The sequence below is a fragment of the Symphalangus syndactylus genome, chromosome 8 (assembly GCF_028878055.3).
Source record: "Symphalangus syndactylus isolate Jambi chromosome 8, NHGRI_mSymSyn1-v2.1_pri, whole genome shotgun sequence".
NCBI classification, from domain to species: domain Eukaryota; kingdom Metazoa; phylum Chordata; class Mammalia; order Primates; family Hylobatidae; genus Symphalangus; species Symphalangus syndactylus.
This window is the reverse complement of record NC_072430.2, coordinates 110,272,538-110,291,963: the sequence shown is the minus strand read 5'-3', so window position 1 is coordinate 110,291,963 and position 19,426 is coordinate 110,272,538. Positions and strand designations below refer to the sequence as shown.

General features: G+C 45.7%; 1 protein-coding gene across 7 annotated transcripts in view; it reads right to left on the bottom strand.

Moving 5' to 3' along the window:
- Positions 1-5,358: 5,358 nt before the first annotated feature.
- The window catches only part of NRP2 (neuropilin 2), a 115,610-nt gene continuing 101,542 nt past the window's right edge, over positions 5,359-19,426 (bottom strand). For 6 of the 7 annotated variants that reach the window (XM_063645019.1, XM_063645018.1, XM_055290340.2 and 3 more), the window contains 2 exons: positions 10,854-10,904; positions 5,359-8,694 (listed from right to left, as the gene is read on the bottom strand). In XM_063645019.1, coding sequence (XP_063501089.1) covers positions 8,390-8,694; positions 10,854-10,904 — 356 coding nt within the window. In that variant the 3' untranslated portion in view covers positions 5,359-8,389. The remainder of the gene's footprint in view (positions 8,695-10,853; positions 10,905-19,426) is intronic. The other variant, XM_055290342.2, reaches the window with a different exon arrangement.

Below are 19,426 nucleotides of genomic sequence, written 5' to 3'. Positions count from 1 at the left end.
TTACTTGCACATTTTCTACTACAGTGAAGAACAGGTAGCAAGAAGCAAGAACAAAAACACTCATCTTTTAGTCTGTACAAACTGGGCAGCTTGATGCCTGTCAGAGGGGAATTTATACAAGTCATGTATTCATTCATTCAACAAACATTTATTATGCACAGGTGTGAGCTGGGGGTCCTGATGCAAAGGTGAATGAGACATTCCTCCTCACCCCCTACTTTGCTCTAGCCAAGTTTCCTTTGGCTTCAGCATCTTTGCCTTCTGCCCCTGCTCACCTGACTCATCCTAGGATTTCAGCTCCCATAAGACACAATGCTCGGGTCCCTGCTTACACACGCACAGCTCTCTGCACTTTGCTTTGGAGCTCCTGCCATATCGTTATATTTGTGTGGTTTCCTGATTCACTTGTGTGTTTCCAGACTGTAAGTCCTCGAAGACAGAACCAGGTTGTTTTGCTGATCACGTCTCCTAGCACCTAGCAAGGCACAGTTTAGACATTTAATATAAAATAGGTTTATTATATAAATGAATGGATACATCGGTTCTTCCCTTGAAAGGTCATGGGGGATAAATAAGCATGTCAGTTTCTATGTCAGTAGATAGGAATGAAGGGCTCTGGGGAAGAGAGCAGTTCTGCCTCTAGGGAGCTGGGATTGGGGGCCAGCTCCACAATAACATCAAGTCAAGCCCAAAGATGCCATCCCCATCATCTGTGCAGAAGGGAGCCTGAGAGAATGTTGGGAAGGGAGCATCCGGAGAGCTTTGCCTTGCTGGGCTGTGCAACACACATACAGACAACCAGCCAGAACCACCTCATGGACTAGGATGTCATAGTATAGCTGGGGGCTCAAAATCCACGTAGCCCAAACGTCCACTTTACAGATGGGAAAGCCAAGATGTGTTGTGGCCTTCCCAAGGTCACACAGGTAGAGGCAGAACCGAATCTTGAACCCTGGTCTCCCAAGCCCTGAGACAGTGCTCTCCGCCTCCTCATCATGTCCATATTCAAGGGGAAAGGAGCACTGAGGGGTTTCAAAACCCTACAAAGCTTTCTTCGAACTCCCACAGGCATTAAAAATAGTCAGCTGGGAATAGAAACACGAATGTTCAAGGCAAGATGAGATGAGGGGTGAGAGGAGGAAAAAAGGTGAAGACAGAAGGCAAATCTAGAAAGGCCGCCTGCCACCCGCTCTGGAGTCAAGGCCCTGTCGGGCAGTTCTGCGTGAGGCTTGGCAAGGCGGAGGTGCAGCAAGGCTGTGCTTCAATTCCCAGCGGAGGCAGTCAAGGGCTTCAGGATGAGATTAATTAGTGGGGCTATGCTCCAAACCACGGCATCCTGGCCTTGCAGACGGTTCTGAGAAGCCTGGGGGGCTGTGGAGGCTGCAGCCTGCACCTTGCAGACTGAACGGCACTGTTTCTGGGGAGGCTGTTAGAGTCTCAAGGGTAAAGAAGGGTCCATGCCTGAACACAGCTGCCGGGGCCTGCTGGTCTGGTGAGGGGTTTGCTAAGGGACCTAGAACCAAGCACCCCAAATCCTCACATGTTGAATGCCCGGTCTCCGGGGCTTTGCCTCTCTACTGGTGAAGGGCGTTCTGCAGAGGCCTGGGCACCTCAGTGTGCACGTGAGCCTGACAGGGCCTCAGGTCAGAACACTGTGTGGGCCCTGTTTGAGCTGGGCTGTGTCCTCTGCAGAGAGGGCACCCTTCTGCACTGGTGCCACTGGGTAGGAGAGGGGGTGAGGGACGGCTCAGACTCACTGTGGCCAGGTGGGATATGTTTTCTTAGTGAGAGGCCCTCCTTTTCTTATAGCACTTGTAAAACTGTGATGACAGGAACAGCACTCGCACACACACACACACGCATGCACTCACGCACACACTTGTCCTATAGGGTTTTCTGGCAGAGAAGGGAGAGGAAACAGGTGTTATTCTCTGGATGAGCTGCAGAAGTAATCTGGCTCTTAGTTCCCTTGGAGGTCTCTTGCTTGGGCCTCCAGAGAGAACATGGGAGGCATGTCTTTCCACCAGGAACTGCCTCTGAGGGTCACTGAGAAAACTCAGGAAGGAAGAGGACCAGCCTTGAAAGGTGGGGTGGGCAGTGGGCGAAGGTGGCTCAGGAGTTCTGAGAGATAGGAATTCAGGGGTAAGTCGTGCCTTTACCTCAGCCTGGGGCGACCTGTAAGCTTCCAGGACTCTTCCCATCGTGTTGATGGGAATGACTGTTAAGTTACTGTGAGCCCCTAGGGTGGATGGTGAGGTAGCACTCAGCCCCCACCACTGGTTGCATTTGCTGTTCTGACCATCACCCCCTCCCACTACCCCACTCCCCATCTCACACCCTTTATTCCTGGGTGGAGAGAGATTTTTCCCAAGAGTTTTGTTTAGCTCAGCCTGGGATTAGAGCCTGAAGGCTGTGAGAACTGAAATTGAGTCATCTTTCAACCTCTTCAGGTTCCCTCCCACACCCCCATCAACACCACCAACGTCACAGGGGCAAAGGCGGCCTCTGCATCCAGATGGGTCCTGTTTTCTTCAACAATGGTTCTGTTCCAACCTCATTTCACTGGCCTGCCTGCCTCCCCTGAGTTTCATGTAAACATTTCCAGAAGGATGTAGATTAGAAAAAAAAAAAGGTCTTATGTAAACACTTGCTGGCTAGGGACCAGGAGATATTATTAGTTTATTAGGGCTTTAAAAATACCCAAAAGCTCAACTAAAGGAAAGAAGAAATTTGCTTTCATTTTAACCTCTGTTATTGTTGCTAGGGTCAGTAATACGATAGAAACAGGCATCCCAGGACACACAAGATATCGTAAGATCACAAGAGGGGCAAAGAGGGAAATTGCAGAGATTCGACTATGGTAACATTATTGGTCAGTGAGGAATGGGTGGTATTGGGGGCTGCCCCTTTTTATAAATTAAAAAGAGCAGAAGAATGATACAGAAGAGACAGCACTTCCTCACTGGGGCCTTAAGGTGCAGTGTGCCCTGGCCCTTCACCTTCCCTGCCCCATCTCCAGCCCTTCTCCTTTGTTGATCATGCTCTTGCATTTGGCTGTTTGCTTCCTGTCCCCTCCCTGAGTGGAAGCTCTAAGAGCTTACAAAATCAGGAACTGCTCAAAAACATTTCTTAAATAAATGACTGAAACAAATTTCCTTTTCAGGGTGAACAGAGCCCCAGGATGGTGGCAAATTTGGCTCAGGTTCAGAGCTTCCATGGGGAGGGAGGTTCATAATGAAGTGTCTCCCTCCTCTTTGCCTGGGAACTTATTGTACTACCTAGGTAGTTTTGAATCCAATAACCAATAGGTGAAAAGGTCCTCAATCACCTCAATCACCCAAGGCCAGGATAGTTCTTCCACTAAAGGCACTAATCCCATCATGAGGGTGGGACCTAATGACCCACCTCATGACCTAATCACCTCCCAAAGACCCCACCATCTAATACCATCATGATGGGGATTGAGGCTTTGGTGTAGGAATTTTAGGAGGATACAAACATTTTCATTTCTACTGGATCAGTGGTTCTTAAATTTGAAAGAGCAGCAGATTCCCCTGGTGGGCTTTGCTGAAGCACAAATCCCTAGACCCCACCCCCAGAGTTTCTGATTCAGTAGATCTAGGCTGGAACCTAAGCATATACATCTCCTCTGACAAGTACCCCAATGATGCTAACACTGCTGGCCAAGAACCACACTTTGAGAAGCATCATCACAGATGCTGAAAACACCAGAGACATTGACAATCAAAGGTTTGACCACAAAGGAAGGAGCAAACAATCTAAAGTTACAGGGCCTGGTGATGTCCAGGGAGGAAGAGTTTTTACGGGTCACAGCCTCTGAAGTCTACCAGGTAGGACTCTGAGTTAAAGTAGCCCATCTGGCCAGATGGCCTATCACCCATTCCCACACTATCTTCATTTTATAAGAAGTCAACCTGCCCATCAGCCTACTGCTTCAAATGCTGAGAAGAAACATTATCCCAAGAGGATGACTTACCATCTTAGTTTGCCCAGGATTGAGGGGTATTATGGACTGAATGTTTGTGTCCTTCTAAAATTCATACATCAAAGCCTCAACTACCATTTTGATGGTATTAGGATTTGGGGCCTTTGGGAGGTAATTATGTTTAGATTAGGTCATGAGGTGGGTCATTAAGTCCCACCCTCATGATGGGATTAGTGCTCTTATTAGAAGAAGAAGACAGAAAGATCTCTATCTATGGAAAGGCCAGGTGAGCACACAGAGAGAAGGCAGCCATCTAAAAGCTAGGAAGAGAGCCCTCGTCAGACACTGAATCTGTTGGTGCCTTGATCTTGGACTTCCCAGCCATCAGAACTGTAAGAAATGTATGTCTGTTGTTTAAGCCACCAAGTCTGTGGTAGCCTGTTATACCAAGCTCACTCAGACAAAGGGTTTTCCAGGACACAGTGATATGGACAGGAGGCAGGGAAATACTGGGTAGAAGAGGGTGGTATCTGGTAAGGGTACCACCCTCTTCTTTGGTACCTGCGGCCCAAAGTGAGAACATACATTCTTGTTTTCCTGCCTGAATGTTACCTTTTCCAAAACCACCCTGGCCTGCCCTGTCCCCCATCCTGTACCTATAGAAAACACCAGGCCCCACCAGCAGAGCAGCAGAGTAGCAGAGAAGGAGAGAAGCAGCAGCCAGATGTTGGAGAGAAGCAGCTTGACTTCAGAGGGACAGCTTGATAATGGGATCTCGGAGAAGGGTTTGGCTAGGGATGCCCAAACTCCAGGGGAAGACCACCTTCCCACTCCATCCCCTTTCCAGCTCCCCATTCCATTGAGAGCCACTTCCACCACTCAATAAAATCCTCCACATTCACCAACCTCAAATTTGTGAAACCTCATTCCTCCTGGATGCTAGACAAGAGCCTGAGTGCGGGTGCAAGAGGCTGTCATCTTGACCCTACACTGAGCTGTTTAACACTTAAGCCATCCATGGATGGCAAAGCTAAAAGAGTGCACTGTAACACAGGCCCTCTGGGGCTCCAGGGGTCACGGGCAACCCCTAGACTCTGCCGCGGGCCCGCACAGAGTTCTGCTCCTGCTGGTTGCCCAAAAATGCTCATCCTGGCCTCTGCACCTGCTCTCCTGTGTTCTCCCTCTCCCACAAGGGGTTGAGAGCTGCAGGCTGAGTAAGCAATCCACCCTATCATGAGTCCTGTGAAGGGGTTGAGGGAACTATCCTATTTCAACAGTACATTCAGTGCTAAAAACCTGAAAAAGTCTCAGGCAAAGTGAGACAATTTGGTCACCCTTATCCCAGATCTGTTTGTCTCCAATAAAGACAATGCAGAAAAAAAAAAATAAACCACGATGCAGAAAAATATCTCTGGTATAATGTTTATTTAAATAGTAATCTTAAAAAGGCTTTATACAAATCATATAAACACAGTTTGACATTGTTGTTTATTTTTTACATTGAAGAATCACAGTAAAAGCTCTCAAGTTCCCGTGATCTGGCTCAGCCAGCGAATGGTCGAATACCTTTAACTGCAAACCCTGGAAAAGTTAACCTGCTATGTGACAGGTTAACTCTTTCTCTTGTTTTCTTGTCATTCATGCTTATTCCTTGGACCCTCATCCCTGTCAACTCCCCTGCCCCACCAAAGACAGAAAGCAACCCTGTGGCCCTGTTGACCGCCTAGTCCAGGAGAGCATGGAGGTAATGTGTCATTTAGTACAAGGCAAAAAGGAGATCAATACTGGGAGTGGGGTTTCCCAAAGGGAATGACTCGAGATGGGTCAGCTAGCCTACCCACAGGTAAAGATAACAAACACACCAAGGTGTCCCCTCACCAAGTCAAAATTGGGCCCAGCTGTCTTTCTTTCTGTCTTAGGACAGACCAGCCTCCAGCCTTGGTGAGGTATCTACATGTAGCCCTGCATACCCTGCTTCTGTTTAGCATTCAAGGCCCACTTAGGACCTCAAATTAGCCAATGGTGAATATGGATATAGGACTTTTAGAGGGATGCAGGTTGAGTTGTACATAACTTACAGGTGAAGTGAAGGTCTGAGACAGGGCTAGACTTTGGAGAACTGTAAAATGGCTCACTGGGCATGACAGCATCAGGACCCGTGGAGTGACTTTCCAACTTATCTTCTTCTGCAGGCTACTTCTGGAAATCCCTAGGACTTACCAGCTTTCTGAACACTGTGCATCATGGGAGGGTGAAGAGGAAAGGGGCTAGTTAAAATCTTGCTTCTGCTGCGGGCCCAACTCAGGGGGAGCCCTAAAGCTAAGTCCTTGGGCTTGACAGCTCTACTTTTCACCTCTAACTACCACTGTGCCAATGAGTGCTGAGTGCCAAGATCAGCTGTGACACTCGGACCCTAGGTCAAAGTCACAACACCACCACTGAGTCCCACATGACCATTCACATACACAGTAGATACAGAGAACTCAAAGCAGCAAAGACATACACACATGAATAAATAGCTGTTGGTTGAACTCTTGCTCTCTGCATACAAAACACTGTGACATTACCATTTGAACTAGCATTTCCATAAGTTAACATTTAAAGGAACCAGCCAGTCCCATTCACCCTTCCCCTTTCACCTGGGTATAAGACAAATGAAATCATGGGTGACCACAGCAGCAAAAATGGTCTGACATTGATATGCAATAGGCTGGGCATACTGGTTGAGTTTCAAATATATTTCCAGCACACAGGCAATCCTTAGGCGTTAATATGAAATCAAGATTTGGATCTTGATGCGAACAATCTTATCCTTCACACAGTTTCATTCTATTCCTGATGCCTCCCTTTGAAGAGTAGTTGAGAGTCATCTAGGGCTATGACTACCACTCGGGTAGAAGGGGTCATTCCTTTAGTAGGATCAGCAGTGAGTTGGGGTACTTGGGAATGGAGCCATCGGGGTTAGGGAAAGAGGATGCCTTAATTCGTAAGATATTCACTAATTTTTACATAGAGGGAAAATACATTTTTCTTCATTTTTTCAAGGCACTTAATAAAAAACACATAAATTGGTGTGCATGCGTGCGTGCGTGTGTGCATGTGTGTATGCGTGTGTGCATATGTGTAAGAACCTATGTCTCTCAAGGCTGAAGCAGCATGGTTAAGCATTCTTGTCCACAGTACTTGCGGACTTCTGGTTAAAATCAGTTCTTGTACATCCTGGCTCTGACTCTCCTGAAAGGTTGAAATGGTGTTTGTAACCCAAGGGAGAAGTCGGTGTTTACTAGTCTATTTGAGAGACAAATGCATTTCAAAGGGTCTCTGTCTACACTGCTCAGCCTTGGCCCTCATATGATCACAGAGGTTGGGCTTCTGTTTCCCTGTCCACTGTTCTCCTTCCCGTCCAGTGGTGACCAGTTACAATATCTCACTAATGGGGAGAACATACCAATAGTCTCTATTTTTCCCTCTATTTTCCCCTGCCTTTGAAAATATCACACAATGCTGCTTCCAGGGGCTTAGAGACCTGAAGAATATGTGTATGTGTGTGTATATATGTATATGTTTTAGAAGAACATGGAGCAGGGAAAAGAAAAGGCAAAACCACCACCAGAAGCCCCACAAGGGAAGCCCCACCACCAGACTCTGTGGGTCTAGAATTAGCGAATGGCTCCTATTCACTCACAAAGCACTTTAAGGCTCGTCCCGGCACTTCTATGGATTTTGACGTGTGAAGTTTCCTTTCCGGTTTGTTTTAAATCGCATACAAGAAAGAGCTGTTCATGCTGACCCTAAAATGGCAATTTTCCCCTGGATAAAAAAAGTTAAAGGCAACAACATCCTACTTAAATGCTAGGACTGGAAATGGCAGCTTGTAGGGTTGGCTGGCAGAACCTACACCACAGTAAATCCCTTAAGTCATAAGACAATCAGAGGATGGGATAAGCTGGACGGCTTTTTTGAGTTTTATTTGTAAAGATGGAAAGGCTGAAAAGACGCTTTGCTTTTCAAGTGTTGATTAGAAAGAGAAAGCGGAGAATAATGATCACTGCTCCGCTTCTATTCTGGAAAAGTCATTCTCCTCTTCTGCCTCTTTGAGTGCTCACAGACCAAAGAAATAAAATAATAATAATAATAATACAAACTCACAAACAAAATAGAACTGTGACCCCAAAGAGATGAGCTCCTGTTTTGTCCCAGCAGAGAACATGGCCCCGTTCCTGCAATGACTTAGCCACCGCGGTCCTGGGGGGGTAATCATCCCCTGTGTGGCTGCATCTCCCTTCCTCCTGTGACTCGCTTTTCTGTCCTGTCCATACCTTCGGTATTCTGGATCGGTTTGATCGAGATTATGGCATTCAGTTTCCAAAGGAAAAAAAAATGTAATCTTCCCCAGCCCCTCTTGCTGGAATGAAACGTCAGGTAGGATTCAGGTGCAATCCATCATGCCTCGGAGCAGCACTTCTGATGGTTCATCTTGACCTTGTGCTTAAGGCCATCGTAGAGCTCGAAGTTGTAGTTCTCCAGTGTGGTGCAGCTTCGGGAGCTCAGGCCCGAGTAGGAACAGGTGCAGTAGAGCAGGAGGCCTGCACAGGTGGCCCCCAGGAGGACGCCCAGTGAGCTCATGGCGATGATGGTGATGAGGATGGGATCCAGCGTGTATAGCCAGCTTTTTTCTTTGTCGGTCGAGGGGGCGCCAGACCCTGAGGTTGCAGAAGAAGAATTGCTCCAGTCCACCTCGTATTCATCTGCGATACATACAATTCATGAGAGATTGCAGGTACTGCCTATGTCAGGGTGAAGTGACTGAGCCTCCCCAGCCCAGAGGCTCTTCAGAGCACAGCAGTTAGCAGCAGAGGCTCTGGAATTAGATTGCCTGGGTTCAAAGCCCAGCCTCGCCACATCCTAGCCGTGTAACTTTGGGCAAGCTATTGAACCTCTCTTTGCTTCAGTTTTCTCCTCTTTGAAATGGGGATAATAGTAAAATCTGCCTCAACTGGGTTGTTAGGAGGATTACATGAACAAATATTTGTAAAGTGCTTGGTGTCTGGCACATAGTAAGTACTAAGTATCTGATATTTAAATAATTTGACTTACATTAGGTAAGCTCTGATTTTAACAGCACCTTTGGGGTGGCTCTGCAGCACCTGGGATGGTCTTGTGTTCAAGGCGACCTCTACATCCCTCCTTTCCAACCTCCTCAAGCTAATGAAAGGACAGTCTGGGACTATTTGCACATGATGAGTTTCCTAATTTGGCATTCCTGGCCATATAAGGAGCAGATTTTTCCCAGCCATCAGACCTCCTTTAATAATAAGGCATCATGCCTTATTGTTACGGGTTGAACTGTATCCCCCCTCCCAGCCACTTAAATTCATATCGAAGTCCTAACCCTCACCACCTTATTTGGAGATAAGGCCTTTACAGAGGTTATCAAGTTAAAATAAGGTCATGAGGGTGGACCTTTATCCGATAAGAGTGGTATCCTTAGAAAAAGGGGAAATTCTGAGACACACACATGAGAGAACATCGTATGAACAGGAAAATGGCCATCTCCAAGCCAAGGAGAGAGAGCTAGAATAGATCCTTTCTTACAGCCCTCAGAAGGAACCAACCCTGTCCACACCTTGATCTTACATTTCTAGCCTCCAGAACTGTGAGAAAATGTATGTCTGTTGTAAGCCACCCAGTCAGTGGTGCTCTGTTCTGGAAGCCCTAGCGGACTAATCTAATTACGTTTCTACACTGTGGCCAAGGCATGCCCACATCTGGGCATCATTTTTTGAAATATCCTAATAATCTCAAGAAGAAGGCAGGATATTATATATATTTTAATAGGTGAGGAAACTGAGGTTTAAAGAAATTAGGCGACGACTAGGTAACTCACTCCAGGTCACAGGCTTAGCAAGCAGTTAAAGCAGGAATGGAGATCAGGCTTTCTGCCTCCTTACCCATTGCCCTTTCTACTCCATCCCAGTGCGCCTCTGCCTGATCTACTGCAATCTCTCCATGTAGGTTGGTCATGCACTTTTGCCCATAAAAGGAGTGTTGGACTGGGTTTTGCAGGGAGAGTCTGCAGTCAGTTAACAAGGTGCTGTTTGGGTTAGTCGCTCCAGTTTCTATAACTACGCATGAAGTTTCTGATTAAAGGCAGGTTAAAAGCAGCTGCTCTATAAACTATTCCTCTTAAATGCATCAATCTTAGTCTACAGTTATTCTTTAAGTGGAATCTGGCTGTTGAGTCTGTTGGAGATCAACTCCGGTACTCAGAGAAGCCCAGAGAGAGACCTGTGCTATTCTGAGTTGAGGGAAGAAATTACATCTACATATTTGCTCAGCGGCCCTCTAGCCTCTTGAAGTATATGTGTTTGCAGTGGAAAAATAGAACTTGGAATAAATATAAAGATACGAGACGGTCAGTGTGAAAAAGAAACTGAAATCTTGCAACAAGCTCCAAATTGGAATCTTGAATAGTGTGAGGAAGGTTTCCCCCAAGCCAGGGAACCAGAAACCACAGCAGGTCTGGGAGAATATTCACATTATGCTCATTCACTCAGGCCATTTTTGGGAGAAGGTCAAAAGATTCAGGCAATGACACATACAGAGGAGCTGATCTTTCACTTGTAAAGGGTTTATTCAGATTTGAAGTCCATCCAGGTAAAAAGTTACTGGAAAGAGGGGATCTGTTTCAGATTAGGCAGAGGAACTCAATGAACTTTCTAAACCTCTAAAGTTGACCCTGACAGATCCATTGATGGTTCCCTCATTTTTCTCCAGATTCTTTTATATATTTCTGACTGATAGTTCTAAATTTTCGCCCTCCGATACCCTGAGCATTATTTTTGTTGGCATCTTTATAACCAAACTTGAATTTCACGATTATCTGCTAAATCATAACAATACTCACCATCAATTTCATCTTCATATCCTTCTCTGTCATGTATTTCTGGGATGTCCACTATAATATAAAGAAAATCAAAACAAGTTAATAACAAGTTCTATCACCATGGCTAAAAGGCAGGGAGGCAATCTTTACGAGAATGACTCCCCATTCTGGCAGGCAGCTAGAGAATCACCTCCACTTCTAGATCATTCAGTATGGACATTACTTGATTGTTCTCCTTCAGATGACCTGTATCTTCCTCCAACCACAACCAGTAACACAGAAATAAGAAGAAACTCTGGGTCTTCAGTGCCAAGCAACCCCTGCCACTGTGCCTTTTTAATGACTGGCATTCATTAGGAACACAGGTTTCATTTAAGGCACCTTCAATGGCATCTTATGCCCAACAGCAGCTGCCTTTACTGGGATGTCCATTTAGTGTAGCATGCTGCACTGCTTCATAGGCACACATCTCAGTGAGCACAAAAGCATCAGAGTCTTTCTCCTCCGGATTTCATGTAAACATATGGTAGTTTAAGGAAGTCTTGTTTCATCATTATATGTTTTAATTTAAGAGCAGAAATGGAAGGCATGTCATAATGCCTGTTGACTTTCACATATCTGTGCTAGTATTTCTCATCCTTCCCAAGTCTATTTTTCCTATTAGCTTTCTTCGTGGTTTAGAATAGATCAAAGATGGGCACCCAATCTGACTAGCCAGGCTAAGTTAATTTACTATGAGTTTTCTCCAGTATTAGCACTATCTTTTTCTTTTTCATGATAATTTGGGAGGGTGATAATACAGGTCTCTCTATTCACTGTGCTGTCCAACTTATAGAAATCAGAATCACTGAAAATTATCTGTCTAAAATGGTAAAACATTAATAAAGAACATCAAATGCATGGCAAAGAGCAGCATCTTATCATTTCTTCCTATCTCACAAGCTAATTGTGCCTTTCCAAGCTGTCAGCTCAAGACAGCCCCAGTGAATGTGTATGGCCCTCTCAGAGTTTTGTTCCACCAAGTCAGATAAACAATCTTGAAGTCACTACTATAAATTGAAATCCAAAAATCCAGGCTTAAAAGAAGATCAAAATCCCAAATGGCTGAAGTATCAGACAAGAGGGAGAAAAAGAACTTTAGACCATCCCGAAAGCTTCCTTCATCAGCACTACATCTCAGGGAAGATCTACTTGACCATGATCTGAACTGAGCATTGATCCATCACTGTCACACTTGAAATTCAGTCTTTTCCTGGAGGCCATGGTTTCAATCATGTTAGAAGTCTTCCTCATTTCTGGCCAAAGTGCTAAAGCACATTCTCATCCCCCTCGGTCACTAGTAAGGGATGCACAAAACAACTTGCCAAGACCCCACTTGAAAAGATTGATGCCACGTGGCACTAATCCTCCATAACTCCAGCCCATTCCTGGCATGTTTAAAGCACAGCAACTGGCACCTGCAGGCCACGCCAGCCTCCCAACCTCAACACCCATTCCCTGCATTCTCCTCCAGGCCCCGACAGAGCAGGTTGTTTCCTTGGAAGGGAGATGTGAACATGAATCAACAAGAGGCAGGTGGTGTTTGTCACAGGGATCAAATCGAGCTTGTGAAAGTCAACCCACAGGGTTTTTTTCCATATGAAAAAAACAAAACCCAACATGGAAGAAAACCGTCACATTTCCAACAATTAATTGGTTTGATGGGCTGCTCATATGTCTTAACATCTTCACCAGTAAAAGAGGCAGAACACTGGATAAGAATATGTGAATCAGCCTAGGATGAGAACCACGGGGCTCCTGCCAGTGACTTCTGGGCCAAATCCTATGCTTGCTTTTAGGGATCTTGTTTCTGCCAAGGATGTGATGAATTCTTGGAGGCTAGAATGCCATGTTGCTCCATCTCACACCCTCAGGGAAGAAGTCTTAGGATACCATAGATCACTGGCTGGAAAGGGGTGAATGTGGCATTGATCTTAAAGGAAAAAGGGTAAAAGGATGCTAATGATTTTGAGAACATTTTGTCACAGGAGATCACGGCCTCTTGTCTCTGGAGGTTGAGGACTGGATGAGATGATTTCCTAAGAATTGCCCCATTTCTAAGACTCAATGAAATCAATTGCCCAGATGCAGCTGAGATTTCTGCACCTGGAGAATCAAAGGCTGCTTAAGGTGAAGAAGAACACTTCAGTGGCTTGACTTGGCTTTTTATATAATCACTGCTCCCCTGAGTTTGAGTGAGTGGGAAGGGGGTCGAAAAAAGGATAAGTTAATCAACATTTTCAAAAGCGCATCTGTTCACCAAGCCTTAAAGAAAGAATGGTACACTGGGGAAAACACAAATAAAGGGAACATTTGTACAAAAAACCGTTTACTTTGATAGCAATTTTCTCTAGTCCCCTTGCTAATATTCTTGATATCTGTGTTTGATTAAGAGCTTTCTCTCTCTCTCAAAAGCGTCTTTGCCCTTTGCCGGCCACTTTCCTTTTCTGTTGAGCCTGGTAGGTAAACTGCAGCCTGTTTCCTTAGGAGGCTGGCAGGAAGGAATGTGGTTCTCCCATCAGGTCCCTGTAGTTCTAGCAAAGAAAAGGCAAGGTGTGGCAGGTAAGATGCTACCAGGAAAACCAAGGGGTAAAGCTACTGGCCTCTGGGAAGCAGGGGGTAGAATGATGAGCTAGGAGCCCAAGGCAGAGGGTAGAGGTCGCAGCTCCCTGGAAAAGGGAAATGGCAGCCACAGGATGGCGGACCTAGCTGCCAAAGTCAGGGCAGACATCAGAAGAGAGTGGGAGAAAGGAACCAGGGACTCAGAATTTTGTTTTCAACGGGGAAAACTTGAAGAGGAACTTACAGGACTCTGTTTTAGTGGGTGGGTGTGTTTTTGAGTGTGAGATGGGCTAGGGAGGGTGGAATGGGCCACACCTCTAGAATAACGCAGGTCAAGAAGGGATCTTACCACCCACACGAGTTCCGCTTTCAACCTTTGTGCTCCCATGACCCTGTTTCCTTCTAGGCCCCCATGTGGATTCAGTCTCAGGTCAGCCTGACTACAAATACTACTCTCAAATACTGTGTTAGGGCCAGGGTGGATCCCCAGTCTGCATTCAAGTTCTTTGGGTGTGGCTGGGACACTGTAACTACCACCATATCCCTACTGCCCCCTTCTAATAAAATAAAAGAGTCTGCCTTATCTCAGATCCGCGTTGGCTGGATACACACTTTGGTTGCCTGTTTCACTGGCTCACTACTTTGATGGAGTAGGGCTTTGAGGGGCTTCTCATGAACATGAAGATGTGGGGATCTGAAATTTGGGGTTTCATGCTTTCCATGACAGGCATCACCCAGAGCAGGAAACTAAATTACATTGTTCTTCAAAGGGCAGTTTTCATTAACCAACTAACCAGCCTAACACCACTTAGTAAGAGGGCTCACTGCATGCCCAGGAAACAAACTGACGACTTTGGAAAATAAAGATGTAAGGGACCAGGTGTCTACCATCAAGGCCCTTCAGTGTGGTTGGGAAGTGAAGACTCATCCATGCCAAATTAGCATGAAAGAAAGTGAGGCATTGCGGAGAGGACTTCCAAGTGCTGCTGGAGTCTAGGGCAGGGATTGGGCAAATGAGCCTGAGCCACTATCAGGAAGGAAAATGTGGGAGTGGAGAGGAGGATACCGTGGAATTGAGGCTGCTCCAAGTTGGGCGTTGGGGGATTTTTGTCCCATTTATCGTCTGATTGATAGAAATGCTTTCAAACATGGTGCCTGATCTCTTGTCTTTTGGCTTGCACTCATTCGTATCAGGCTCATCAAGGAATTCAAAGAGATCGCCTAGCTTTGCCACAAATCTTCCATCTTGCGTATATCTATGTGAGTCAGACCTCTGCCCTCCCAATCCCCGACACCTATCCCCTTCCCCAGCTGTTGCAGATCAGCACAGTGAGAGAAAGAGGTCAACTCTGAATGAATAACGGGAAGGGGTTTTACAGAGCTTGAGTAATCAAATGGGCACAGTAGCTACTGCTTAAAAACAAATACAACCCAACTTCACAAAACTCTAGTCATTTTCATATAGAGATCAGTCTCAGGCCAAAAAGTCACCTTATTTTGGTCAGTGTCCCTTCTCTTTGCATCATCGAGAAACAGAGTAGGTACACGGTGAGGCATGATTCAAGGTCTCACTCATCTCCTGCTGTCCTGATTTTTTGGAATGAGAGACCAGGGTGGCTAGTTATGAAAACACCCCCACAAGACTGTTCCAGAAACACCCTCCACCCTAGAAGAGTCAAATATTCTCTAGTGTGCTTGTCAATACATTGCAACACTACGGCACAAAGGGTGGACAGCCATATCCAGTCACAAACCCAACCTCTTCTAATGAAATAAGCTTCTCCCTGGAACACTGCCTGGTAATGTAAGACCACACATGCTGCTCAGGGGAAACACCCCCAAGACACTCCAACCTGCTGCCTGGAAATTCCTACTGAGCATGATTTAGTCCTCAAATAAGAAGGCCCTCTCTCATGGCCCCTTCCATTCTCTCTCTCACTCTCTCTTTCTCTGACACACACACACACACACACACACACACACTTTTTTTTATCTTTCCTCTCTCCCTCATTTTCTTCCTTCTTCTAAGTTAAGATTATTTGGGATTAGCATTCCTTCATTAGTTTGCTTTTCTGCAGTTTCCTACAGAAAATTCTCAGCCTTCGCTCTGTGTCTACACAGAGCATATTGTGCGAGTATATTGGCCTTGACACTGTTTACTTCCTGCATTGTAAAGGAGCTTCACAATATGGCCAGGAAAGTGAGAAGTCTGCCCCAAACCACTGGTTACTTTTGGATAAATGATTTAAGACAGCCCTGGAACACAGATCATTTCAGGTCACTAACGTGCTAGTTTCTTTGAAGAGTCCCTTCCATGCCAACCCTGAGCAGTGGATTAAGAGGCCTGCTTGAAGCTGATGACAGGGTTGTCATCTGGAGTGTGCAGCAGAGGCACTCAGAAGTCTGGTCAGTGGCAGCATCACCCTGCACTGAAGGAAGCGGCGTGGGATGTGGAGGGCCCTAGGCTGGGGGCGGAATGCCTACCTCCCATCTGGTTCTGCCTCAGGTGTCAGAGCCTCGACAAGTCATTGACCTCCCTGGGTCTCCGTTTGCTCCTCTGTAAAGTAAGCACTGACGCTCTCCTCTCCTCTAGAATTCCCTTGTCTTTACAGGAAGGAAATGAGAAAGGTATGAGGGACTTTCTGATGAGGGCTCTTTGAAGAGGGTGATGGTTGAGGGAGACAAGGCAACTTCTGAACAAAAGGGCTCCATTGCCCCATGATGCTCACTGCCCCATTCTTCACCCTAACTCTGTCCTCTCCTGGGAGTGGCCACTCCCTGAAACCATTTGTTTTAAGGTGTGCACAGAAAGAGAAGACCACAAAAAGGACAGGTCAAGAGAACCCATGAGGTTCCATGTGTTCAATACTTGCCCGTTTGGCTCAGGACTCAGTCCTGCTAATTGGTGACTGAGGAACTGATAAAGTGGGTAAATTGTGCCTATAGTTTTAAGCCTCTGTGTTAACTGAGGCTGGGCTGAGAAAACCTCATGGAAAGCCAGTCTTAGCGCATCCACTTAACCCACCACACTTCAACCAGCCTTGAAGGCAAGCATCGAAGAGCCTCTTTCACACAGGAAACCACTGAAATCCTTCATTTTCACAGGTACCAGGTGTCATCACTTTGACTTTAGAGATGAAATTGAGGAGGGAGGGTAGAGAAGCACAATAAGTCATTGAATAAATCAGCAGTAGAACTGAGAGTAAGCCGTAGATTTTCAACACCTGGATTGGGGGCTGTGATTTATTTGGGATAGGCTCTTGGCCACTTAGTGCTTTTGTTAAACTTGATTCCAAGTTTCTGAACCCCATGGGCCAGTTAAATCGCTGGATTTTTCAGATGAGTAGCCTCCAGAAACTTCTCTCAGCCATTCTCTTTTAATCCCAGCAGGAAATACAACACTGAGACCTCAGTAAAAGATAAATAACAAAGGACTAAGGAGATTCTTCTTGGCACTTCAAAATTCGGTTTAATTCAGTTTAATATTTAGTATTGGCTGAAGGTCCCCCTTCCCAACCACACTTAATTTCCCAATTCAGTTTGTTCATCCAAGTTGCAATAAGGAGCCAAACGTTCAGGTGTTGATCTAAACTTTGCCAAATCTCCTCCGTTAAGAAGTTGGGCTACTTGAGAGCCATTCATTCCTTGCTGGGTTTGGCTTGAGTTTAGAAGCACCATCAGAAGAGCCTTTATCACAGGCTTTTATCTCTTGGGCCACAGCCAAATCTAGGCAAGGTCATGGAAAAAAATATTTTTTGGAATTTTTCAAATGGTTTCAAGTGTGGAAAAAAAAGGAGGGGGCTTGGTATGAAATTACTGGAAGAGTTTGATCTTGAATTTAGCCATTCGTTTCTATTATTTTTAGTTGAATAACTAGAAGGAAACACTAAAAAGAATTGGAAATACTGACTGCAAACAAGAAGACTGTGAAATGACCTAGTAGTACTTTCAAGTGTGGAGGTGGATGAGCAGCTGAGGCCAGAATGTCTCCAATGAGCCCCAACAATGGCATGAAAAGAGGAAAAATGCAGCCAGAGACATGTTTGGCTATAAAGATAGGCTTCACAATTGTGCAGACTGGAAAAACACAGCAAAGCTGATGAAAGAAAATTCTAGAACCTCTTTTTTACCTCAAGTATTTGAAAAATCAGCTATTCTCCATTGTTGTAAGTAGACGTGTGAACAAGCAATTGGCTCTTTTCATTTCTTTTGTTGGCTACCTTCTCTTAGGGCATGAGGGTGGGAAAAACAGAGCATTTCAGGGAAAACCTGCTGTTTTTTCCCCCTCTTCTGTCGTTTTATTTTTTCCTGAGATGCTAGGGGAAAAAGTCATATATCTTTCTATTTCAGGGAGTTTTTTCCAGTGGGCTTTGAAATTTCTCCCCTCCTCTAGTTCCAATATTTGAGGTGTGCATGTTAGAAACATCACTATGTCACTCAGATAGAATGGTTTGGTACAACCTTGGACAAGTGAGAAAATGGAGTTGAAGAATCAAAACTGCATCTACTTCCAATGTGAGGAAGAATGTCTTCTTAAAGATAGCCCCTCTTATTTTGTAGGTCCTTGAAAAGAAACTGTACACCTGTATGTCACTAAGAGAATTCACTATACTTAAAAGATGGGCTCTTCTTCTGAACACAAGAATGAATGAGAATGAATGACTCTGTGACATCATTTTACAGCTACCAAAAATGAACCTCTCTCTGCCCATTCAAGAGATGATTTCCCCCAATAGCTTGCTGGTGGCCAAGGACCGTAATTACTAAGAGACCTGGCTTCGGGTGTGGTCCCCTGTAAAAATGCAATTATTGGAGGAAGTAGCCATGCAGCATTTGTGTGAAGGAATCTGACCCATGCTTTTTTGAAGGCGTTGATGGATGAAGGGGAAGAGAAAGTGTAAGGATGCCAGAGAAGAAAAGGGGTCAACAAGAGAGAGGGAAGGTGCAGAAAGGGGATTTTGGAGGTTGGAGACAAACTGCACCTGGCACAAAGGCAGATGAGTGGTGACCAGCTCCTCCACAGAGAAAGAGGTGGAGACAGTGGCCACATCAGGAGGTGCAGAGCCAGAAAGCAGTGATGGGCTTGTGGGCCCAGGGCCCCTGTAAACACTAATATGGGGCTCACACTCTTAGGCCACAGTTGGCCAAGGTGAATGAGGCATTTCTGGGGCTGCTTTCACACACCCATGTTGGCCCCATCTAGGCTGTAATAACTACCATCTCACTCTCAATGCCAGCTGTGGGGCTGCCCTAGAGAAGCCATGGGGAGGCCCACACCAGCCCCTGAAATCTTCATGCCTGTTCTCACAGGCCCTGGGTGGCAGTAAGAAAACACAAAGAGACAAAAAGGTTCTTTGTGCTTAAATGAAGCTTCAATAACTAGCAGGCTTTGGAGAATGAGACTTTGGTCAAGGCTGCCTCTGGCTCAAGGCTTTCTGCACGCCCGTCGTTACTGGAGCTAGCTGCTCTTTAATAAGTTGCAGGGAAGTCCAGTCCAGGCATCCTGTTAATGAGTCCTGCTGCTGGAGAAAGAAACTGGCATTGCTGAAAGCCATGGCATGTTATACTATCATTCCAATTCTGGAGCAGAGCCTTTGTTTTTGGGAATGTTTGTGATATGTAAAGGATTTAATTTTGCACAATTACACAGAGAAGACAAAACAGGCACTGTGGGTGTGTGTGTGTGTGTGTGTGTGTGAGAGAGAGAGATGCACTCTAGTTTGTCCAGATCTCAACTCATGCTGCTTTCTTTCCTGAATTAAACACTCATGCCTCATGCCCAGGATGCAATGGTCCTCGATTTTTGGCAGGTCAGGGAAAGCACACACAGGACCTCTATAACCACAGACACTCCGTTATGTTAAAAGTCAAAGCCACTTCATTATGATCCTTTTCTCTCAGCACACCATAGAAATGAGGGCAGTGCTTTTGCTAGAAATGGTGTTTGGACTGACAGGTCTCTGGACTTCTCCTCCACCCACCATTCCTTGCTA